Source organism: Heterocephalus glaber, unplaced genomic scaffold (assembly GCF_053883595.1).
Source record: "Heterocephalus glaber isolate CG9 unplaced genomic scaffold, H.glaber_assembly_v1.0 deba00000675, whole genome shotgun sequence".
In the NCBI taxonomy this organism is placed as follows: domain Eukaryota; kingdom Metazoa; phylum Chordata; class Mammalia; order Rodentia; family Bathyergidae; genus Heterocephalus; species Heterocephalus glaber.
In genome coordinates this window covers 1-24,817 of record NW_028258155.1, presented here as the reverse complement: position 1 = coordinate 24,817, position 24,817 = coordinate 1, and the positions used below count along the sequence as shown (strand labels likewise).

Sequence of the window (24,817 nt, the reverse complement as noted above, 5' to 3'; positions counted from 1 at the left end):
TCCTTGTATGTGACTTGTTTTCCCGTTTGATACCCATTTAATCAATATTACCTGGGTGACTGTACTTGTAATCTTACTGGTTGGTCATGGTTTTGTCCCGCCTCATGCCCACCTTTTAAATTTCTATTGTGTCTTATAGGTTTGTCCCACTTTGTACCTACCTCACCACATGACTTTGTGTACAAAACATCTTTGAAAAGTGAGGTGGGTGGGTAATCCACTTTCTGCTCTCCTTTCTGTCTCTCTTAGAAGCTATCTTTCTCTCAATACATTTTCCTACTCTTAAAAAAGTGGGGTTCACAGAGGAGAAAGGGGCTGTGTCCTTATCCTGAACTGAACCCACCTGTGAGAACTGCACAGCAGACACAATGAACAGGAGTTGACTTGAATCAGAGAATTTTTTCTTTCTAGCACCATTGTTATTTCTCCCAGAAAGGTTTGGATTGTTTCTCAGGGCCCATCTGAGATGTTAGGAGTGTTAAATAGTTTAGATGTGTCTGTCAAGCTTCTGTCTGTCACTGTGACACAATAGGTGAGATTCAACTTGAAAGCTGAAATATTTTATTTTGAAAATTTTAAATTAAATTATTTTATTTATACATAAAAGCTGCATACAGTAAATGGGGTTCCCTGTGATGTTTTAATACATGTTTACATTATTTAGATGTTTAATGTTTAATGATGTAAATGACTTTTAATGAGGTTAAATTATTGTCTCAGTTACTTTTCTCTTTGCTGAGAAAAAATACCCAACACTCACAAGTTAAGGAGGGAAAAGTTTATTTAGCTCACAGTTTGTAGAAGTTTCAGCCCATAATTGGCTGGCTTCAAGGAAGGGTGGCGTAGTAGGCAGGCATTGCAGAGGAGAAACAGTTCATTGTGGGCAGAAGGTAACAAAGCAACAAGAGACAACCACAATTCTTTCTGTCCCTTACATCTTATCCAGACTACTTAGGGTGAGTAACACTCACACTCTTAATTCTAGTGCCCTTGAACTAGCATGGCACCATGAATCAATTCCACACAGGATCCAGCAGATGGCCTCCCCATCCCGCCAAGGCCCAGGGAGGAACAGCCCCCCACCCTAGTCTCTCCAGGGAAGCCAGGTCTGTGGGAGTCTGCACGACAGGCTCGCCCTCCTCCAGGTGTTGCCTGGCATCTGCTTTCCAGGGCTGGAGGCAGTGTGGCACCACCTAGGGGCACAGCCCCCACTCACCAATCCCCTTCATGGCTTTGTAGAGGGTCTCGGAGTCAGGGTCCGGGTTGAAGTGGGAGCTGCCCTTCACCATGACGCCCTCCTGTTCAACCTGTGAGAGAGCCAGGCCTGCTGAGCGGGAAGGGGCAGGAGGGTGGGCAGCCTCCTGCCCACCTGGCAGCCCTTCAGGGTGGGAGGGCCCCTTTGGAGGGGTTGCTGAGACCAGCTTGGCCAGCTTGACCGGTTCCAATCCCTTGGGATCTTTGCTCCACAGGCTGGAGCAGCAGGGAGTGTGAGGAGAAACCACCCAGGCTGTGCCCAGCTGTGCCCTCTGAGGGTGTTCGGCTGGACTTCCCACCATCATGGGCAGCAGGAGAAATGAAAAGGCCTCCCAGAGCTGACAGCTGCCTCAAGAGTGTGCAGACAGGCAGTGTGGCTTGTGTGTCCAAGGATGTGTGACAGCCTCTGTGCCCTGAGAGTGGACACTTCAGGGACCTGAGGGCTCAGGTTCAGGCTGTGGCTGAGGTCCCCTTTGCCCTGTGCCTATGCCGACGGCCCCTCTCAGGTGTGTGTTTCTGGGAGAGGCTAGGAGAGGAGGTGGGTTGGAGAGAGGCACTGAGTCTGAGGGAGACTCAGATTCTTCAGTGGAAAGTTCAGCTGTGCCAAGTCTGGTCTTCACGTACCTGTCCACCTCCCCCTTACATCACTCCATCCACCCAGCAGCCTCTGTACTCACAGGATCCTCCAGTCATCTGTTCATCCATTCCCTGACCAGCCATCGACTTCTAGGTTCATCCTTTCATCTTTCCTTCTTTTCCTCTTTCTTCCCTTTCCTTTCCCTCTCTTCCTTCCTCCCTCTCTTCCTCTCATCCGTCTATCCACCCACACATTCATCTGTCTTCTTCCTTCCCACCTTCCTTTCCTTTTCCCCCTCCCTTCTTCCTTCTATAGATTCATCCATCCAGCCCTCCTAGGCTTCCATCCAAGCCTTACATTAAATCCTGAAACTACAGAGCACATTCTCACCCATGATAAATCTGTGGGGATCTTTTTTATGAGCAAGAGTTTAGACATCTTTCTTTACCTTGCTTGAATTTCAAATGTCTGCGGACAGACCTTCCTGTCTCATGTCTTCTTTTTTTTCCGTTTTTTTTATACTGGGGATCAAACTCAGGACCTTGTGCTTGTGAGGCAGGTGGCTGAACCACTGAGCTAAGTCCCCGGCCCCTCCTGTCTCATTTCCTAGCACAGGGTTTTACATGGTGCTTTATGTGTTCGAAATGATCTCTGTGGAAATTCCTCCAGAGAGCCAGTGTGGTGCAGATGTTGCCTAGCAGTGTGCACACGTACACGACGTGCCTTCCTGGTGAAGTCCCATATGTGCTACTCTTCCTAGGTGTTGACTGCGCCATAGCCTGTGTCTGGTGCTTTGGAAATGGCGCTTAGCTCAGTGGCACGTTGGCAAGCAGCGGTGTGGGCCTCATCCACAGCCCACCTCGTGCTGTCCCCATCCACCCCCCCTGTCTATTGGTGACTCAGCCCTTCCCTGACTCCAGGATTCTTGGAACACTTGGGTGGAGAAAGTCTCACCCACAGGCACACAGGTCCTCTGGGAGACAGGGGGCTCTGGGCTGTAAGTGCCTAGCTCTGTCCCCTGCTATTTGAGGAAGTGAGGGAGCCCGGCAGGCACCCAAGAAGGGTGGGAGGTGGGGCTCAGGCTAGATTTGCCAGCAAATCTCTTCCTGGCTGTCTGATTTCACCACACCCAGAGGCCTCAGCTTCACTTCCCAGATTAAGCTTTTAGAAAGATGGGGTGATTTTCTGGGAGTCAGGATCGACTCCACAGGACCTGAGGCCCCAGAGGTTGCTATCCCAGGGGGTGGGTGAGATCAGACAGGCACCTCCTTACTGGAAAGGTGACTCAGAACTGCACTATAGAGGAGTTACCACACCTTTACCTTTCCCTGTCCTGGGCTGCTCTGTCTTCTCCAAAAGGGGAGGGGGGGGCCCTGCCCTGGGATGGGGGCCACACCCCATAGCTGGCCTGCTCCACCTGCTTTTTCATCTTCTTCCATCTTGTTCCTGGTCTGGCTTTGTGCCCAGGGGACAAGCGATTCACCTTGGCAGCCTGGCCAGCCATATAGGGTGTCCATGATAATCTGGCTGCTGAGCTGGCTGTTCCCTGGCTCAGGGATGGCCCAGACCTGCAGAGTTGGGGTTCTGAGTCAAGCTGCTCAGGCTATAGCCCAGACCCCAGCACTTACTTGTGTGGCAGAACCACTGGAGGCCCCTGTGGGCCAGGTCCTCCGGCTAACTCTCCCTCTCGCTAATCTTGACAAATGGAAGACATTTCTCCCTGGTGCCCGCCCACCCTTCCTATCCTGCATCATGGGCACCCACGGGTCCCCACCAGCAGCTTTCATGGCTCCTAGGGCTCTGAAGATTCAATCCCAACCCCTTGGCCCATGTGCAAGGCCTCTTAGGATTCTGCCTTCCTCTGCAGGCCCATCTTGTACCCTCCCAGAGCCTTTGAGCCATGCTGGCTGCTTCCCTCCAGAGCTGCTCCCTACCCTTCCGTGACTCAGCTGAGAGCAGCCTGTCAGGCTCTCCCAGAGTGCACAGGTTTGTAGCTTAGCCAGGAGCCCCTTCTCTAAGCACCCAAGCCTCTCAGAGAGCTTTCTCTGGAGTTCCTCACCCCCAGCTTCCCTGGCATTGCAAGGTCTCCTCATCTGGTCACTTCCCCATTTGGTCCCGTTCCTGCCCAAGGTCCTGAAGGCCTGGACCGCTTCTTCTGGGTCCTGCCCAGGGCTTGGCCCACCAGATCCTGTCTGTGCTGTTGTGGACCTCCTGGGTGCCCACCCCTGTCCCCATGCAGGAACCATCTCCCCATTCACTCCCACTCACCCAAACTTTCCACCAGGCCACTTTGGTCACCTCTTGGCCGCCTTTCCCAGGGAGATGGAGAGACACTGGTGGCCACCACTCAGGGATTGGGCACGTTCTGCTCCTGCCGTGGGCTGGGAATCCAGCTGGGGTGGGTATAGTGGTGCAGGCAGGCCCAGGCCCCACCCAACGCCACCTCTATTTGCCTCTCTTCTCCTCCCCTCCAGGCCCTTCTGGACTCCCAGGCCCCACCCAGGCCCTGCTTAGGCTTGTCCTGGGGAGCCGCACCCTGACAGCCCCCAGTGTGGGCTGCAGCTGACGCACCAGCTGGAAACTCTGAGCAGGCTTTGAAAGCCGACTTGGTAAATATGGGTGTAGTTTCCTATGCGTTTTGCTAGACTTCAATCATGAAAAAAAGAAGAAAAAGAAGAATAACCCCTGAGTCCCTTTCTACTACAGTTTCTTGCTTTCTTTCTTTGTTTCTTTCTTCCTTTCTTTCTTTCTTTCCTTTAATTTTTATTTTTATCAGTGCATGTTTGCAGTACTTAAGGATCACATTCATCACGGGAAGCTGGTGCATGTCCATAGCGCATCTTCATTTTTATGTCCTTCTCCTCCTTTCCTCTATCTCTGTCCCCTTCCATTTTGCAAATTATCTGTCTTTTATTTTGTTCTTTAACTTATTTATCCTCTAGGTTTCTCAGTTTCTACACAGCTGATGATGCACTAGGGAATCAGCAAAGGACACGAGGACACAGGGCCTCTGTCCACAGGGGTGTCACGCTGTCCGGGGGCCTCCTTAGTCACTGACCTCACCCCCTTGAATCTCTGCCACAGCCATAAGATGTGAGTTCCACGTGCTGGACTGGGAGATGTGGGTCCCAGGGAGCGTGTGGAGAATCTGCCCAGAGGGCACATCTTGGAGGAGGAACAGAGTCACCATTGTCCACGCCTCTTGGACTTGCAGGCTTCTGTTCTCTGAGGGGACCTAGGACATGCTGGTGGCCGAGGGCAGGAGACTGTTCCTGAGAGGAGGTGTATCTGTACTTCTCTGGGTTTTGCCACCCTGAGGTCCCTGCCTAGAAGGCTCTCCTAGAACAATGGTCCCCACACCCAGCCCTTAACCCAGCTACCTCCCACTTGTCCTTCAGCATAAGCTTGGACCTCAGGGACCTCCCCATCCAGGAGCCCTCAGTGAAAAACAGGGAAACTATACATGCGACAGATAAGACTCGTCCCATGATGCCAGACACTCAGGTTTTCTGACCCTGGCTCAGGGCTCCCTGCTCTTCACAGAGTCACAGGCTACTCCTCCCAGAGATGTGGGCTGGGGTGGGGGCTGGGTGCATGGAAAGGAGCTGGACTGGTGGCAGTGCTCTGGAGAAGCAGCCAGCAGCTGGGGCAGGGCAATGGGTTGGGGCCATAGCAGCCTCTGGTGCCATCTCAGCTGCTGGGAATGGGCCTGTGGCAGGGGACCTGGCTGGGAGACCCCAGTTTTGGGCAGCTTCCAAAGTCAGGCCAAGGCAGGCTGATTCTAGGCCTAGTGCCCCACAGGACAAGGGTGAGGGCCATCGGCAGGGAAAACTGGGTGTGTTGTGTGAGGCGCCGTCAGAAAAGGATGACTGCAGCTGCCTGGGGTATGGGGACTGGTGGACAGGCCCGTGGGTGCCAGGCCTCCCCGGCCCCCTCGGGAGCCCCATGGATGGGCCCCAGGGTGCCCTCACTGGCATTCTCAGGAGCTCAGTTGCTCCCCATGTGTGGGTATCAAGGCATGCCCACACACGGCCACAGTGTGGATGTTTGAGGCCAGTGACTCTGGGGAGTGGGTTCCCTCTAGGAGGGTCTGGGCCAAGTCTGGCTATCAGAGTGACAGAGATGAATCCCCTACAGAAGCAGCAATGTGAGCCCAGAGGGAAATGACAGACCTAAGGCCAAGCCAGGCTTCAGGGCTCAGGGCAGGGAGGACACTAGACCTGGCCCTTGCCCTCTGGAATCCACAGGGCCTCAGACACAGTAAGGCGTTGGGAGTGGGCTGAGCCCGTGTGGCCTCCTCCGGGCCGGGCCTCCTCCTCCATGACCCTGGGGGCCTTCGAGATGATCTGAGCATGTTTGCAAACCTCCCAGCATGGAGACTCCTCTCCCGTAGGACCCTGGGCTTGATCTCCCACCTCAGTGGCATCCATCAAGTTCTATGTCACTGCTGCTCTGGCCTGGTATGTCTGCCTCACCCACTCTGGACTCCCAGCCTCTCAACCCTCATTTTGCCTCATGCCTGTTCCCCTTTCCTGATGGCCTTCACAGCTCCTCCTCTGGACCCTGAGAAGCGAGCTCTGGCCCGGAGTCTTGAAGAGCTTGGAGGCGGTGTAAGCACCCTGGCTGGGTCTGCACATCCCACCCTTCTGCAGGTCCTAGAAGGCCCACGCAAATCCATGAGCGAGGTGGAAACTGGCCCAGTTCCTGGGGTATGGAGGGCCCAGCCTGGCTGAGCTCCCAAGGGTCCCCAGATCCCACCTCAAGTGTCACTCACACCTCACAGAGCTGGGCTGCATGTAGTGCTGCCTGCAGACCCTGACAGGAGTGCCCGGTGCTGGCTGCTCAGCTCCAGCTGTGGGAGGAGCAGAGAACAACAGGCCAGGATGGCAAGCTGGAGACAGGTGTGGGAGGAGCACCAGGGGCCTGACCTGGTCTGGGGCCTTTGTGCAGAGCGGCAGCTCTCAGGGGCCCTGCAGAATCCTCAAAAATCACCAGGGAGGGCTGGGAGGCAGCAAGGCAGAGGGGAAAGGGGACATGGGTGGGGTTGGTGTGCATAGCTGTGGCCTGTGTGTCTGCGGCCAGACAGAGGGTGTGTACATGGGGTGCAGCCTGTTCCTGCATCAAGCCATGTGTCATGTGCTGTAGGCACCCTGCTCACTTCAGTTACATAGACTGTAGGCAGAAGGGAGAGATGTATCACAGGAGAGGAAAAGAGGGCTGAAGGCAGAGGGAAAGAGGCAGGCGGAATGGGACTTGTACAGGCGAAGGAAGTCTGCAATCGGTCTCAGCATGCTGAGAAGAGCCTGAGGTTTCCTTCTGGGGCTGGCCCACATTGTGGGAGGTCAGGGGGTACAATGAGTTCTCTGGAGAGGACCTTGAGGACAGCCTCCAAAAGCTCTGTGGGACTCTGGGGCCACTGCTCAGCCTGAGGCTGATTTTACCAGTTTTGTGGTTGGTGAGATGTGACCACAGGCCAAAACTGGCAGGAAGGAGTGAAGGCAGTGGATGGAGGTTAGATTCTTCATGCTGGTGTACATGGGAGATGTCCAACCTGAATGTTGCGCAGAGACCTGGTGTGACCTGGTGCACCCGACTTGAGTGAAGACTTTCCTAGTCCCCAAACAGCACTTGTAACCACCGGTGGACAGACCCAGGACTCCATGTGCCCCATAAAGATGGGTTGAAGTGTCAGCTCCGGTCAGTTTTCTGCACCAACCTACTGCAGAGCTGGGGCAGTGAGCCGTGTGGCCCTCTTGGGTGCCACGCCCTGGGCAGGGCTGGGATTTCTGGCTCTGCTTAACGAGGTTGGCAGTAAGCCCCCTGCAGCTCCAGGTCATGAGGAGCAGATTCCAAGTCTGCATTCCAGAGGGCCAGGTCCTCCTCTCCTAACCCTGCCTGGCATGAAGCATCATACATAGCCCTTTAGGCATAAGGCCCATTCTCACATCGTCAAGGTTCTAGAAGCCAAGTAATGACCTAGCCTCCCTTAAATTGGCTCCTTTAAGATGCTGCTAAGAATTTCCTGGCACTTAGGAAACTTATTTTCTTGCTTTTAGCTGGGCTTTGCCTTGAAATGTACGTGGCATACAGACTTTGGTTGAGGGCATTGGGCATTAGCCATGCCTAGGGGTATATTTTTCCCCTAGTAGCCTTCTGGACCTGGCATGGGCATAGAAAAGCCAAACAAGTGGCTCCATCGGTGAGTCAGATGTTTACCCTCAGCACGGGACACAAAGGAGGGGGGCCAGGACAGATAGCCTGTCAGGCAAGAGTGGACCCTGTGTCTGGATCTGTGGGTCGCACTGGAGGGAAAATGGAGACAAGGGTGGGCTGGAGGGTAAAATGAAGTTAACTAAACAAAGGATGTGAGTAACAAGTCTAAAAACTGGAAATAGCACAGTATTGGCAAAAGATGTCTGGATTGTGTTTAGGACGGTAAGGTGAAGGATGGCAGTGTTGAGATGGTAGTGACAAGTGCAGTAACAAGGTTAAGGTAAGGTTAAGGTGAGAAATCAGGTATCAGGTCAAGGCCACCATGTGGGACGGGGTGGGGGTGGGGGTCACATGGTGATGGAAGTTCGCTGAGTAATAGCCACCTGTGGGCTGCAGAAACCAGAGGTCACCCAGGTGCCCGAGAGAGGAGGTGGCTAATGTTGGGGAGAAGGGGAAGGCAGTGGTGAAGGTGAGAAGCAGGACCTTCCAGCACCCGGATGCTTGGTGTCCCTGCAGAGGGCCTGGCGCTGCCCTGTGGGCTGCCCTGCTGTTGAGGAGAGGCTGTGTCTTCTGTGTGAGCTGGGAATGTGCTGTGGCTGAGGGAGGTGCAGGATGCCCCTCCCAGACATCTCCTGGATGTCCGTGTTTTAAATAAACAACTCCAGGCTCCAGAAAGGGGAAAGTAGCTGTAACCCTTGGCAAGGTGACATGATCAGTCCTGGGACACATGATGGGTATAAAACCAACTCAATGGTGAGACAGAAGTCTCCAACATATTTGGGGCACAATTTTGCAGTGATACTGTAAAGTCTTTTTTTTTGAGACAGGGTCTCTGGCCTTGAACTCACTGTGTAGCCTAGGCTGGCCTCAAACTCATGGCAATCCTCCTGCCTTGCCTCCGAAATGCTGAGATCATAGGCGTGCACCACCACACCCAGCTTGTAAAGTCAGTTTTGAATGGAAGCCTACTACACAAACATAAGCTTCAAGCTCCACCTTCTGGACCTATTTCCCATCACACCGGCCCCCACCTCTTCATCCTCTGGCCTCAAGGTGGCTTTGGGCACCTAATGCCAGAGACCCAGCCAGGCAGGAAGGCCCTCCCTACTCCTGGTGAGCACTTGGGCCAGAGCTTCTTTCCTAGGATGCCCTGCCCATGCACAGTGAGCTGGAAAATAGGAAGGAAGGACCAGAATTTCTGGTCACAGGAATTGTACCCCTGAGCTTGACGCCCAAGTCAGCGTTGGGCTCCTGAGCTGAACCTCTGGCTTTCTGGCCTGGATGTCCTTAGAGTCCCGGAACCTGCACAAGGACCTCAAGCCCAGGGCCATGGTCCAGAGAATGGCCAGGACGCTGGCCCGTGCTGCCCTAGCTCCTCATGGTGAGAGGAGGTCCTGTAACCAACTTGCCAGCTGCTGAGCTGCTGGGTCCTAAGCTGGTATCAAATGCCAGAGCCCACCCTGTGGCAGCGGCTGCTCACTGTGTGTGTCAGGCAGGGTGTCCATAACCTCACCCTGTCCTCACCTCAGCAAGAGGGGTCCTGGCTGTGGCACCCCCTTCCCTGTGACCATGGAGTCCATGAGAGACCGTGGCTTTGCCTGTGCCCCAGGACCCCATCAGCAGAGGAGCTTCTGACCGTGTCACCAATAAAGGCTGGTATGCACTGAACGTGTCCTGTTGGATCCTTGTATCAAAGTCCTAAGCCTGTGTCTCAGAATTTAGAGATGAATTAAGTTAAACGAGGCCAAAAGGGTGGGCCCTGTCTGAGATGGCTGGGGTCCTCATGAGAAGAGACGGGGACACAGAAAGAGGCAGAGGGAAGACCGTGGGCAGAGATGGTGGGAAGGCAGCCACCTGCAGCCAAGCTTCCTGGAGACTCAGAGCCTCCAGACCCTGCCTGCACCTTATACCAGAACTAGGAGTTGGGATGGCCCAAGGCCCATGTGTGGAAGCCTTAGTCCTCGGCTTGGCACTGTCGGGAATTGGGGGAAACTTATGAGACAGGGCTCAGGAGAGGTCGCAGGCCACTGAGGACATGTCCTTGAAGGGGACGGGGACCCTGGGCCTTCCGCTTGCTCTCTCTCCACCTCCCCAGACAGCATAGTGGAGAGCTTGCTCTGCCACACTTTCCCCACCGTGAGGTGTAGCCTCGCCTTAGCCCCTAAAGCAACTGGGCTTCCCAGCCATGGACTGAAGCCAGCAAAGCTGTAAAGCAAAACAAACCCTTTTTCTCTTCAAGTTGATGATTTCAGCCATTTTGTTACAGGAATGGAAAGCAAATATACCTTGATTTTGGATTTCCGGCCTCCAGAGTTGTGAGAAAACACATTTTGATTTTTAAGCCTCTTGGTCCATGATGATCTGTTACAGCAGAGCCCTCACAAACCAACGCACAGGTTTGCTGCTAGCAGCCCAGACCTCAAGTTCTTGTACAGAAGGGATGGAGCTCCCTCGTCCCTTCATTGCCCAGGGCCAGTCCTCTCGTCCCAGGGGGCACAGGCTGGTTGTAGGACGGGGACTGCAGGCAGGAGAGGAGGCCTGTGGGGGGAAGCAGGGGCCGGGGTGGGAAGAGTGGAACTAAGGAACTTTGCTTGCCACACAGCTCAGCTTCCTGTGGGACAGCAGGAGGGGAGGTGGTGACAGAAAGGAGCAGGCATGAAGGATGTGGGTGGTAGGGCCGCTGATGGGACACAGGTGGCAGACCCTGAGCATGTAGAAGACAGCTGTGGTGGCACCTGTCCAGCCCATGGCCACATCCTCAAATTTCCCTAAGCCTCATGCTCGGCCCACAGTAGCCACGTTTGTGTGAAGTGACTCTGTGGTCAGACCAAGTGTGGATCCTGACTTGGTTTAGGTCTGAAATGCCCTTCAGCAGCCCACGTGTTGGGCTGGAGGTATGGCTCAGTGGCAGAGCACTTGTCTAGCATGCGGGAGGCCCTGGGGTTTAGGCCCAGCATCTTTGGTCTTTGGGGGTGCCCTGGAGGGGACTGTGAGACCCCAGCCCCTTCCTGTCTCACTTTGTTTTGTGGTTCATGTTGTGAGCAGTAAGTCAGGCATCTCAGGTATTTCATTATCCTGAGGCAAAGCTGAACAGCACGGATATTTGACCCAGGACCTTTTCCCCATCAGTGGCCCTGGGGAGCAGCCAGTCAGCTTCTGCAGGTCATCTGGGCAGAGGACAGGCAAACAGGGACTGGAGGTGGGCAGTGGCAGCCAGGTGCATAGACAAGGTAAAAACCACAGGAGAGGGACACAGAGGCAGGGAGAGGGAAGACACCAAGTTCGGGGGCTACATGGCCATAGAGCACGAGGACCTTAAGGAGAAGGCCAAGAGTGCTCCTGGGGGCTTTGCAGTGTCTGGCCACTGAGACCTGTCTGCCCTTCTGACCACAGACCAGTGACCCACAGCCACCTAGTCTGTCCGTCTCCTCTCGGGCCCTGCTTCTGTGTAGCCCGGACAGACCAACGACAGGGTTTCTGAAATGTTCCCATGGCATCTCCCCAGCTGGCAGGAGGAAACACATGCTCATAAGCTGGGGCACATTCCCATGTGGTCTGTGATGTGTTTGCAAGTTTTGCCATTCATCTGAAAGACTTACAATTTAGAGATTTGGGAATATTTTTCCAGCCTGCTTGTGCCTTCAGTCCTGGTGGCTATGGTGAGGCTGGGTCCCTGGGCCTGGTCACCACCCAGCTGCCCTCCTTCTTTCTTTTACCTGGCTGCTAGGATATGAGCAGCTTTTCTCTTCCATACCCTTTCACCATGCTGTTTTTGCCTTGGAGCCAGCTGACCATGAACTGAACTCATCAAAACTGTGAGCCAGTTGTGTGTGTCAGGTATTTTGTCCCAGATATGAGAGAGCTGGCTCATACACCCTACATGCCAATCTGCCTCCAGTGTGTATTTCTTGGGCTCAAATGACCCAGGTGAAGGGACCCATCAGGGGATCTACAACCCCATGGTTGTTGCCCTCAGTGATGGGAGCCGTGACAGACAAGAAGCTCCCCACAAAGCCACACTGACTCCTCCTTCTTGGGCCACACCTGGATTCCATGGCAGCCTTCTCTGTGTCTACATGTCATGTTTGAGCTCCCTGCAGGATGCCTGGATGTGGGTGTAAAAAGCCCAGCCTGCCACCTTTCTCTGGTGGCCTGGAAGCCATCTCAGAAGAAGCTTCCTGGGTGGAACAGCCCCCTGGTATGTTGGAGTCCTTGAGTGACCAACAGAGGATGCAGTACCCTGGTGACCTAGAACCTGTGAAGTGACAAGGTGAAGGCAGTCTAGAGCCAGTCACTGCACTCCTGGGGGGGTGTCCATCCCTCCCACAAAGCACGGCACCTGTGACTGTCCCTTCTGTACCTTTCAGCCTGGCTAGGAGCCCTTAACTTAAATACCTCTCCCTGTCTAGCAGGACACTGAGGATGTTCATGTCTTTGTTTAAAAAAATCTCTGTATGCACATGACTTATAGAAACTGCAATCAAAAATTGACCAAGTTTGGCCTCAGATTCCAGTGGGACTGTCAGGCTGTGCCCTGGTTGGGGGGGGGGCGCTGCTGCTTGTTCTCCCAGCTGCTCTGGGTCTGAGTTTCCCAAGGGGCTCAGACTGGACCACCAAGTCCATCCCTGGATCGTAGCTCCCTTCTCCATTGCCTGGATGGTGACTCTGTTTCCCTGGAAGCCTCTCGTAACCAGCTGCAGATGGAAGAGAGGCTGAGAAGGGTGGGCACCACCCAGGTCCCATCCTGGCAGCAGGCGAGACCAAGGTGTGGAGCCCAGGCTGTGGCAGCTCAGGATAATGCGGGACAGAGAAGTGGAGGAAGGGACAAGCAACAACAGTTCCTGGAATGAATGAAAGGTCAAAGTTATGGGACCTAGAGAAAGCCTGTGAATGGCCCCTACATGGGTGACACAGCCACTCCAGCGATCCCTGTCACTTTGAAAAGGTGGGGGCAGCATGGTCCTCACTGGCCATCCTGTTAAATCCATGCTGAGTGAAGTCCAAAGTCTGGCCTTTTTCTGCTTGTGCGAACTTTACAGAAATTCACCTGCAAAGCTGAAGGCAGCCTGCAGGGAGAAGGGGGCAGATGGGAGCTGCCATTTAATTAATTCTCAGGATGGATTAGGGACAACTGGGCAGCCTGGACCCGGCCCCTGGGAACCATCCGGAGGTCCTCAGGGCCCCTTGTTGGGTTCCCATGCCTGTGTGCCCTGGTCCTAGGTGGTTGGTCACAAAAACAGTGGTGCATGTGCTGGGCGGTAGGATGCCATGTGCTACACAGCACTGTGAGGATCACACTTTCTTCTCTGGTGAAATGCAGGGCATCTGCTGGAATCACCTGGGCTTGTGACCGTGTGGGTCCTGGCAGGTGTAGCACAGATATGTTTCAGACCGGAGCATCTCCCAGATGACAGACTCTTATTGATGAGCAACAAAACCCAATACCTTTTGACAATAAACCAAGACAGAATACATTATGTTCAGGTCAGAAACAGAGATCTCTTAATTACAGGTTTTTGTGCCATTAGAGATTGGGCAGTGGAGATGGGAGTGACCAGGGCATTCTGCGGATTTCTGGGTGAGGGGTGAGAGCAGCGGCAGGATTCTGGGAGGACACTTGGATCGTCTGGCTGGGAGGTGGTGACACTGTGTGCAGAGACTGAGTGGGACATTCTCCTGGCTGGGAGATAGGTGCATCCGTGGGCTGCAAGGTATCTGTGGCATGGAGACACACTTCCTGCTCTGTGGAAGGCAGATGCTCGGCATACATGGTGGGCTGGGTAAGGTGGTTGGACTTCCTGCTGGGTTGGCGGCAGATCTTCTGGTCACGGGAGGCCTGCTCACAGTGGGGACTGATCAGGGTGCTGTTGGTGTACCTCCCCTGAAAGGAAGAGGAGAGGGAGATCACCAAGATGCCAGTGGGAGTTAGGCCAGAGGCTGCAGGTGCCAGCTGAAGGGGATGAAGTCTGGGCCCATCGGGATGGGCAGTGTGGGCCTTCCTTGTCGATGCTGTGAATCAAATCCAACCACAATCAAGATGGAGTCACTTGGGTCAAGTACTAATAAAAATGAAAATTAAAGTAGATAAAGCTGAGAGTTTATGAAGAAGGGCAACTCATGGATGGTTGTTGGAGAAGCACAATTGCAAAAGTCTCTGCCAGGACCACAACTTTGAACCAAGGCCACCACAAAGCTTTCAAATCAGTGGGTTTACAAATACACAGATTCACAGCAACCAGTAGGCCCAGATGCTGAAGGCTCTTCCCTTTTTAAATCCCTTATACTGAAAAATACTGCTACAAAGACATCTATACATTAACTGTACAGCCAAGGCCACCTTTGTTATTGATCCTGTAATACCCTTTTATGAATCCTTGCAGCCAGGGAGTCTTGGTTCAAAATAACTACATAGTTGTTGTTTTGCCTTTCAAGTTCCCCTCTGCTTAGCCCTTTTAATAAGCCCGTGGTTTCTCCCGCTGTGCATGTTCCCACTGCCATGCTCTGCATCACCCCAATAAACTCATCATCACTGGAGAGTCTCTCATGGTTATTTAGTGTGGTATGTTTGGTGTCAGAAGTGGGATGTGAGAAGAGATCACCTGCAGAAGACATCAGTGACTCTGGGGACCAGGTGCAGTGCCCACCTTGACCCCTGTGTTCCCCCCTCTCTATGCTTACCTTTCTGCCCCAGTGCATCTTCTCTTAGGTGGGGCCCCTTTCATTTTGCCTGGGAGTTCCCATTGAATTTATTTGGGACCTATTTTGCATAAGGGTACCTTAATTAAAGAACCTTACCATTAGTCTTGGGACTATAACTTTTCTGTGAGCCTTTTCTGGTATAAGGATAGGTGTCTTTCTGGTTTCTAAGAACTCACATTCTGTCTGTAAGGACCGCAGGTCTTTTCTCGTGAATTCACTCTTGATTTTCCATGCTTGATTACATATTTCATTTTATCTGTACACTTAGTTTAAAAGTTTTGTTAATTCTCCTATTTTGATTTCATTTTTTATATGTATCTATAAGTAATTTGGCTCTTTTACTCCCTGCTTGTTTCTGAACTTTTTTCAAGAGCAGAAATGAACATCTAAATGCTGAAAATGGTATGGCCGCTTAAAAGCCAACAAGGCACTTGATCTCCAAGGAAACAAGGGACTCTGATTTCTAAAGAAAAAAATCTCCTTTGTAAGGACAAATAGGTCACAGATAGGCAAGAGTACTATTATGACATCTGCCAGTCTCAAAACAATTTCCATGCAACTAGGGAAAATTGGTCACAGGCTAGACAAACTAGGACAAAAGTCATCCAACAAACCACAAATGAATTTGAGTCAGGTGCACTCATCAGAGCAAAACAATGTGCTCAAACCATTAAAATTAATTGATGGGGCTTGAAGGATTTTCCTATGTTCTTGAAAGATTCACAAGAGACAAAATAGGATCCCAGAATTCCAAAGCATGCAAAAAACTTCCTTTTTGGGGACTCTAACTGGCTTTATTATGGTACCTTCCCATGCACACCTTTCCACTGATTGGCAAATTATACCACAGATCTACTCTTCACCCACAACTCTGGGGTTCAAAAATCTGAATAGACACTGGCATTGGCAGGCAATAGCTCCTGGCTGGGCAAGTGCTACAGATGGGGAATCTGTCCTCTGCCCTGTCTCCTCCCCCGTCCCAGTTCTGAGTTTGTCTGCTGTGTTCTCACCCTCTCCCACACATGGAAAGAGGACCAGGAAAAGTGCCAGAAGAAATCACATGGAGCACCTTGTGTCTCAGCGCCCCCTACTGTGGGGCTTCACCTTGAAACGTGCAAAAGGGAAACAGTAGCTCAGAAAGAGGAAGAGGAACTCTGGGATTCTCCTGGGGTTCACATTCCCAGGCAGGTGTCTCCATTCCTGATGTCCCCAACAGCCAAGGAGCCCAAGCTGCCTGTCCATCCTGATGCTGAAGAGGGCATCTGCTGCCAGGTGCAGGCGATGACCAGTGGGCCTGGATTGAATCTAGAGACAGGACCTTGAGAACTCCTGGTCATGTGGCTTTATTGGTGCACCTGGCTGTCCCTTCTGTCTGCCATGGTGTGGTCCAGCTTTCTTTATAACTGCAGGAGTTTCTTTTTATCCCCTTTTGTGAGATGGAAAAGGTAGAGCTCAGGTCAAGCAATCCAATGTGGCTGAGCCAGGTTCTGCTGTGGTCACCCTTGAAACTGCCACAGGGGCTCCTCTTCATTCACTGCAGTTGTTCCCAGAATAGATTCCTGTCCCTTCATGTACATCAGATAGGAAAAGCCTCCTTATGTCAGAAAGGACCATAAGTCTACTTGCAGGAGCATGTCTGACTGGGCATGCTCATCCATCCATTTATTCATTTGCCTATTCATTTGTCAAAAGACAGCTTTTGTTTATTTATTTATTTATTTATTTTTGGTACTGGGGATCGAACTCAGGACCCTGCGCTTACAAGGCAAGTGGGAGAACCACTGAGCCAAACTCCTGGCTCAACAGAGAGCTTTTATCCAGACACAAGACCACTGCTTCAGCAAAGCTTGTTCCTGTCAACACTCACACCCACATGGCTGCTGTATGTCTGTCTCCCGCCTCCACATAAGTGTGATGATAACTGTTGTTGAGAACAGCTTGACTTGGATAACAAAGACAGTGTTTGATTCTTGCCTTTCGCTTCATGAAGTCCAACCTGCCCCAGGGCATTTGTACTGGTTGTTTCTTCTCCTTGGAAGGAGTTCCTCTGATTTTCACTTCACTGACTTACTCTTACCAACTCGTTTTCAGTGTAAATGTCAGTGTCTTCTCTGGCCAGCCAGACATTTGCTGGCATATCAGCGACTTCCAATTCTCCGGACCATATGTGTTCTCCCCTGACATTCCCCAAAGAAAATGTAAGCCCATCATGATGGTGGAACTTTCTTCTGCTTCACTGTATGTCCTCAGCACCTGATGTGGAATAATCTTTGCTGAATTAATGGGGACAGTTAACCTCATGACTGTTTTCCTTTGTGAGTTCTTCCCACTGCTTTAATGCTTGCCTAGATCTCTATGCTGACATAACTTACTTGCATTTTATCGTACTTCTTAGCAGTAATACTTTTTACCTATTTAACATTTGAAACCACTTGGGATTTATTCTATTATGTCATGAAATGAAGCTTCAGTTTGTACTTTTTCCCAATAGCTTGTCAAATTTTACAAAATTGGGCCTGAGGATTTAGCTCAGTGGTTCCACAGCCTGCCCCGCAAGTGCACGCTCCTGAGTTTGATCCCCGGTACCAAAAAAAGTTTTTACAAAATCATTAAACAAGCAGTAAACATACATAAGTCCATCTGAGTATGCCTGCATTCCCAGTTTGATCGCCTTGGGCAAGTGCTGTAACTGCAAAGCATATTTATTCCAGGTGGTGCTTGGTTGATTTGGGGCTATTTTAATTGTTGGAGCTTAAGGTCTTGATGATATAGGATAAGGCAAAGTTTCCTTCACTATTTTTCCCTTTTCAAAATTCCTTAAAGGTTCTAGACTCTTTACTATTTTGAGTGAACTTTAGAATCATTTTGATCAAATTCCTTAAAATATTTCATTACAATTTTCACTAAAGTAGTATGATGCTCATGACTTGCTCTGGGAAAATATGACACTATGGTTCAGGCTTTTATATTTTCAAATCTTCACTTACAGCAATGAGTAAGGCTTTGTGATGTCTTTTCATCACAAGTGGGTATATTTCTGTTGCATAGGCATTTGGGTTTTTATTGTTTCTAGGAACAGAATGGAATCTGTTTTGCTTATTTCCAGATTTTCGGCATATTTACTCTCGAACATGTGCAATCATCCCAGGCCTAGTGCTTACCCCTCAAGAGCACGAGTGCAAGGGAGGGGGCTGGAGCTGCAGGAACATGCATGGAGATGGGTCTGGGACACCACACCACAGGGCCTGCCTCCAGTGGGCTGCAGAGGCACAGAGTCTGTGTAATTGCAAGGGGAGGGGGAGGTTCCTCTTTCCTGTCAGCCTGTCTACCAAATGCAGAGGTCTGAGCCAGCAAACAGTTATTTCTTACATCACTCAACCACTTCACAGTGAAGGGACATTTCCCAAAGTTAGCAGCAAGAATTTGACAGATGGCTTTTTCTTCCAGTGCTGGGAGCTCTGTTTCTGTATTTCCTGATTATTTCATAGAGGTGTGTGTGCTTGCGTGTGTGTGTGTGTGTGTGTGTGTGTGTGTGTGTGTAGGTGGGTGGGGTCAGAGGACTGCCAGCTGCCATGGCAAACCTATACCTGGGACCTGAGACTTTGGCTTGCAGGACAGTTAGGTTAGAATTCCTGGGCAATGGAGCGCCACCACTTGGCTTTATCACAGTGTCCCTTGGCCTAGTTCCTCCCACGTCAAGGTTAGAAGGAGAAGAATGCAGGTGCCCCTTGCTCCTGAATGCATTCTGTGGCCCATCTGTCACTACGCTGTGACTGCTACCCAGAACAACGGTTTCCCAGCAAATAACAGGTATGTTCAAAGTTCGGAAGTCAGCAAGTAGTATGAAAACCAAGATACAAATGTTCACAAGTGTTTTGTATGTAGCCCATTTGGGCAGAAAGATGTACTTTCTGGATATTTTCATAGATCTCACCCTGACAGTATGATGCTGGGGGCATTGCTTCCCCTGGGTCATTTCACGGCACAGTGATAATCCTGCATTCTGAAACCATCACTAAACATCAGAGGCTCAGTTTCCATGGCTGCGATATGCACTGTGGTGACCACCTTGTATAACAGAAGGGGTCCCTGGAGCTGAGCTGCTGGAGGCAGGCCCTGTGGTCTCCTGGCTACGTGGCTATGGGCAACTTACTCCACTTTGCAGACTCTAGCTTCCCTGCAACCATAGTTGTTGCTTTAATTAAAAGCACCCATTTGTGGGAAGCACTCAGAACAGAGTCTATATAAAAGGCAGCTGCAATCCCTCGGGGGCTTCCATGACCATGAATCACCCAAGATGTCCAGATCAGCCTTCCCTTGATTAACTTTAGGCCCCTTTCCTTCCAGACCCACCACACCCAAAATTCCTCAGGAAAACTGCAAGTCCATAAGTTGGCTTAACTGAGAAAGTGGAGTAGAAACCTGAACCTAAGATAAAGGAACAGGTTGATAGGAATCAAAGAATGCTTACATTATCCATCCTAAAATTAAAAAAAAAAACCAAAACCAAAACCAAAGCCTGGGCTCATACCTGTAATATGGACCAGCATCCTTCTGGGGTGTGGGCCACCTTTTCCTGACGTCTCCATCTCCCTCCAAGAGAAGCAGTTTCCGGCTTCCAGAAATAATATGCCTCTCTCCCTTGGGCCTGATCTCTATTCCTTTGAGTGTATTCCCTTTAATTTCTATCTAATAAACCTTTCCTGTGTCTCTTACTGATGAGTCTTGAAAATTATTATTTTTTGGGATGGCAGTCAGTGAACCTACAGATCAGGACCGTGTGAGTTAGGTTCCTTATTCAGCTCTGGGGACTGCCTTGGACCCTGTCTGGTGACATGGGGTAGCAGCTCCTATAAATTCTAGGCCAGGTTCATATGAACAGGCTCATTACCTGTGGAGCTTGTTTTCATGCCCAGGTCAGCTACCACCTGACACCAGGAGGAGGAGGAGGAGTTTGGAGAGCCCCCTGCCAGTCCTATGGGCAAGACTCTGAGCACAGCTTCAGGAAGAGGGGTGTGGGGCACACAGGTGACTTGCGGGGAGAGAGGGCCAGCAACACCTGTCCTGGGAAGGACACCTGGTTGATGGTGCTACCCTGTACCTGGGATCAAGTTGCTGGGGTGGTGAAGTTACCTAAGCTGGCCACCAGTGGGTTCCCATGAGATAGGATCCTCTGGTGCTCAGCCAGAGGGGCACCCCCGATGATGTAGCCCCAGGCTCATCCCAGCAAGTGGGAACCTAGCTGAGCTTGCCGAGTAGGCAAGGCTGGTGTCAGGGCCCTGTGTACTCTGCAGAGCTCTCTCAGGGCACAGTGCACAGGAGACACACCTTGGACTTGGGTGCCTGGCCAAAACCTTATCAGACACTCAGGAGGGCCTCTAGGACTACAGTAGGAATGGATGAGGTCAAATTAGATGGTGGCACAGGAGCCAGAAGGAAGGCCAGGTCTAAGTAGTATGAGCTTCCCTGGGTTCCAGAAAGAGCTCCATTGATTGAACATAGCCCTGGATGCTGGCCCTGACTATCTGGGTGCCCTTGGGAAACTTCCTGTCACCCTATGGGCCTCTGCATTGCCACCAGTGACACAGGGCTCCTCGCCATAGGATTGCAGGGTGAATCTGCCAAAACAGTAGTGGAGGGGGCCTGGCACAGCTGGGCAGCTGTTAGAGTTCTCTACAATCACTGGAAGCCTGCCTCCAAGCCTTTGTGACAGGGCTGCCCTCAGGTCCTGAGCCTCACCCTCTGAGCTTCTTTCCAGCATCCACTACCTGGTCTGCTGCTTTCCTCTTCTTGGGGGAAGGCATTTTCACACCTCTGCCCCTTGCTCTGTCCTCCCTCTCCAGTGGACACTGGATGTCACCCCAGTCCAGTGCATAGGACAGGAATGGAGTACAAGGGCCACTCAGGCTGTGATAATGGGAGCCCCACAAGAAGTAATGTGGAGAATGGGCATGCAGGCAAGCAGGGCAGGCCTGAGAACCCCATCAGAGAGAGACCAGAGCCCCCTGCTGGAGAAGCCACAGCCTCCACGCCAAGAAGCCCTACTGGAGTCCCTGGGCCTGGGTGCCTAGCTGCTTTTCCTGAGCAGCACCAGGGCATCCAGCCAACATGGACCTTCTAGATATTCCATGTGCCCAGCCACTGAGACGGAGTTGCCTGATTCAGGGAGCAAGGCACCAAACATCCTCCTGTCCCTAGCCCTGTTTGTGCAGAGGGCTGGGCTGTGGCCCAGGAGCATCTAGAGGTTTAGGGACTTGGGCCTGAGCAGGACGGGCCTGAGCAGGACAGTCCTGAGGCTGACCCAGCAGGGATCTGGGCAGTGGGGAAGAGGGAGTCAGGCTCAAATTCAAGTTCTGATTTCTCCCTCTGAGGCTCTGTCATGCAGACTCTCTGGGCTTCTGTCCCCTGGGTAAACTGGGAAAAAATAATTGGCTACTGAAGTTTGTGGGAGGATTACAAGGGAACACAGGGACAGTCCTGGGCTCTCAGCTGGCTCGAAGGAGGATGTGGTGATTACCAGCCCTCAGGGGCAGGACATTCCAAGGAAACAATCCTAATGATGTGGCTTCTCCCCATGGTTGCCAGGCAATGACACATCTGGTAAATGGGTCTGTGCTGGATAGCCTGGTCCACCTGTCTTCCTGGCCCAGCTCACCAGTCAAGGGTTGGCATGGGTGCCACATCAAGACACCATCTGGGAAGCTATGAGCTCCATGTCCCATATCCTGGGGGGGCCCCTCAGCATGTGCCTGGCTCAGCCCTGAGCCACATCCCAGAAACAAAGCAGGGGTCATGCTACCAATGGAGAGCTTTCCAATGTTCCACTCACCGTTCTGGGCTGACACCATGTCCGTGGCATTTGGTGGCAGCTTGGGTAGCCACAGTTGGAGGAGGAACCCAGATTTCCCTGAAACACAAATGTGGCACTCAGGAAGCAGCATAGCATAGACATGGCCAGGTTTCTGGCTGTCCACTGGCACCAAGAACCACAGTGCCACAGAGCCACGTGCCCTCCCAGGCTCAGGGCCCAGAGGTCCTGTCCCCAGAGTGACCATCAGGGTCACGGCCCCCACCCTAGGCCTTCTCACCTTTATGGTTCTGGCCTTCCTGCACCCGCAGCGGGGGACGATCACAGTGGGCCTTGTGTTTATAGGAGGAGGAGAGGAGGTGGGGGTGGCTGCTGAGAGGGAGTGTATGGTGGGGGAGGAGGAGGAAGCAATTTCTCCCCTTCTGGCTCCTAGAAGTGAAAAAGAGCTGTCTGAAGGCCCTGGGGAGCAGAGACATGGGGACCTTGACCTGGCACCTGCATGTGGGGTCAGCTAAGGTTTCGGGGTGACAGAAAGGACAGTAAGCAGCACCCACAGTGAGGGGAGGGCCCTGTGTGGAAGAACAGCCAAACTCCCCTGCTTCCCACATCTGGCTCTGCCCCGACTGCCCACAATCCCAGGGCAGAGTCTTGGTCTCCTGAGATCCCCCTGGCTGGCCAAAGACTGGCAAGGGGCTGTGCAGGGATCGGGGCACTGGCAGGTGACTGTCCCCTCCCCCTCGCCCTGGCCTTGCAGATGCCACCTCCCCAGGCCACAGTGCTGCAAGCACAGGTCCCAGGCAGCACCCTGTTTCCTGGTACCCCCTGCCGGGTCCCCTGGCCCAGCCACTTAGCACTTCCGGTCCCACTCAGCTGAGCCCCAGGCTGCCCCCGCCCCATCCCTGTGCTCTCCTGGGGAGAGCCTCGCAGCTCAGCCCCCAGACCTCTCCACCCTCAGCCCTGTGTCCACAAGGCTGGGCCCAGCCCAGCCCTGGCCCTGCAGGAGACAGAGATGAAGTTGAATCCAAGGGAGCCCAACACAGCCAGGGTGGACACAGAGCCAGCTCTCCTTTCCCAAAACCCTGAGTGTTCAGATCCCAGAAACACCTTTGGGGCAGAATAGCCCATCAGGGCAGTAGGGACGGTGACCGCTGAAGCAGGTCCCCAAGGTGCTCTGTCTGTGACAAAGGTCAGGACCAGCAGGTGTTGGGGCCTGGGGGTGCTGTCTGGGGATGTCACTGAGTCTCCTGTTATTCCCTCCTTGACCCTCTGTCCCCTCTCCTTCACACAGGTGGGTGGAAGATTTGGGCACAGGCTTCCCGGTTGCCTCATTTGATGGTTGCTACCCTGCATGGATCTGTGCCAGCATCAGGACACAAAGCAGGACTCACCATTTGTGGCCTGGGCGCGGGTGGTGGCTTGAGCTGGAACATAAAGAAACACAGCATGGGCTGAGAGTGTAAGGGTTGCTATGGTTTCACTGAGTTCCCCAAATGCTTGTGCGAAGACTTGTGCCTAGGATCAGGAGGTGCTAGAGCCTGGGGGTGCTGTCTGGGGACGTCATTGAGTCTCCTGTCCTCTCCTTGACCTCATGTCCCATTTCCTTTGCCCAGAGGGTGGGAGAACCTAGGCACAGACTGCCTGGTGCCCCTTTGGAAGGACAGCACAGTCCTGGGTGTGTGAAGACGTCTGGACTCAGACCTCCACTAACCGTTTCAGTCTCAGGTGGAGGTGGTGGTGGCTCCTGGCGGTGCTGGAATGGAAGACAGACACAGCCCGGGCTACTGGGGTGGGTGGGCTCTGCCTGAGCCCTGCAGCCTAGGGACCCTGGTCTGAAGCAGCAAGTAGGACACAGGTTTGGGTTGCGTATTGGGCACCCTGTCTCTGTGGCACTGTGCCCAGAAGCCCACCTGACCCACCCCTCCCTCTGTGGTGGGCCAAGGCACTGTCACCCCCAACCCACCCTGCACCACAGTGCACTCTGGCCTCTTCCTCCCTCTGGAACCTGGCTGTCCTCAGCCCTCCCTGCTGACCCTTGCCAAGTGCACCCTACCATGCCTGCTGGCTCCGTCCTGGCCAGAGCCAGGCACCTGTTCCGGGCTGGACATCAGCCCCTTCAGGCCTGCTCTCTACTCCCTCCTCCAGTTCTGGATGCCTCCTTCCACCTAGTTGCCCAGTGCTCCCATGCCCTGCACCCAGGCTCTGCTGTGCCCAGGCCCTGGCCGCACCCAGGCACTGGTGACATTTCCCTTGTGGCCAAGCAGAGGCTGCTCTGAGCTCCCCGTGGGTGGATGGGGCCGCTCCGTCCTCCTTCTGCCCAGCCCAGCTCAGGCCTCACACTCTGCTCAGTGACAGGGGTGGTGTACGGAGTGTGAGACTTGTAGGTAGGTCCCGTGGGATTCAAGGCACAGCTGCCCCAGCCAGTCCTCCCTGATCAGCACCACCCTGCATCTGGGCCATCGGTTACTCCATGGGTACCCTGTCCCCTTCCCCACACAGTGGCTCCTGGATATGTGTCCCTCCTAGGGCCTGCAGACTTTCTGATGAGGGCCCCTGGAGTGGTCTCTCTTCTGGAAACGAGGCCTAAGGGAGCCTGCCTAGAACTAGGGTGTGACCCTGAGTCACAGATAACCTTGGAGCAGATTGAGATGGTCCACAGCTGGATCACAGGCTGCCACAGGTCCCTGTCCCTTGGCAGGAAGGTGTGTGCAGTGCCAGATAGCAGAAACCCTTACCTTCCTCCACCACAGTCCCCAGCAACAGCACAGCAGCAGTGGGATCAGCAACAGGCTGGCAGGAATTTCAGGTAGGGCTTGATTTGGGACCCTCCTCCTGACACAGGGTGACTCTGTGGAAAAGGATGAGGCCAATAGCATGAAGGGCTGGCACTGGGCATGGCTAGGGGGCTTCTTCTGAGTGCCCACCTGGCTTCCCATCTTCCCCTCCTCCTCCACACAGTGCCAGGCATGAGGGACATCACGGAGCAGGGGCCGGCCCTGACCCTCAGGCTGCAGGCTGCAACCTCTGCCCCACTCAGAGCTCTGCACTTAGCCCAGACAAGGAGGCCCAGGAGCCCCTGTGTGACCCCAGCCTCACTGCTCGCCTCGGGGACAGCACAGCTTGTCCTGAGGACACAAAGAGCTACAGTGCCCATGTTGGGGAGGCCAGGCTGCTGGGGGATCCCAGGGAGACAGGAAACTGGGGGCCCTCAGGCCTTGCTGCCCCCACCTCCCAGTTCTGGATCATGGGCTCACCTCACCCTCCCCGAG

At 53.1% G+C, this 24,817-nt stretch overlaps 1 protein-coding gene and 2 long non-coding RNA genes across 3 annotated transcripts; all 3 read right to left on the bottom strand.

The window, feature by feature from the left end:
- Positions 1-763: 763 nt before the first annotated feature.
- Positions 764-4,320, bottom strand: LOC147829315 (uncharacterized). Its single transcript, XR_015449273.1, has 2 exons — positions 4,100-4,320; positions 764-1,307 (listed from the first exon to the last, which is right to left on the bottom strand). It is a non-coding gene; the product is annotated as an uncharacterized LOC147829315 (long non-coding RNA).
- A 9,123-nt stretch (positions 4,321-13,443) lies between these two features.
- LOC147829314 (uncharacterized) lies at positions 13,444-21,899 on the bottom strand. The gene is made up of 3 exons (XM_087206421.1): positions 21,832-21,899; positions 21,573-21,650; positions 13,444-13,925 (listed from the first exon to the last, which is right to left on the bottom strand). The coding sequence occupies exons 2-3, from the start codon at positions 21,600-21,602 to the stop codon at positions 13,569-13,571; spliced, it is 387 nt and encodes a 128-aa protein (XP_087062547.1). The 5' UTR covers positions 21,603-21,650; positions 21,832-21,899; the 3' UTR covers positions 13,444-13,568.
- Positions 21,900-21,907: 8 nt separating this feature from the next.
- On the bottom strand, positions 21,908-24,337 carry LOC147829313 (uncharacterized). The gene is made up of 3 exons (XR_015449272.1): positions 24,284-24,337; positions 22,940-22,972; positions 21,908-21,980 (listed from the first exon to the last, which is right to left on the bottom strand). It is a non-coding gene; the product is annotated as an uncharacterized LOC147829313 (long non-coding RNA).
- Positions 24,338-24,817: the final 480 nt, after the last annotated feature.

Bases quoted from the DNA above. Each gene is read 5' to 3' on its own strand.
- LOC147829314 (XM_087206421.1), bottom strand. From the start codon at position 21,602: ATGCCACGGACATGGTGTCAGCCCAGAACG. The intron at 13,926-21,572 runs GTGAGTGGAACA...TCTTCCTTTCAG, and splicing joins CATGGTGTCAGCCCAGAACG to GGGAGGTACACCAACAGCAC.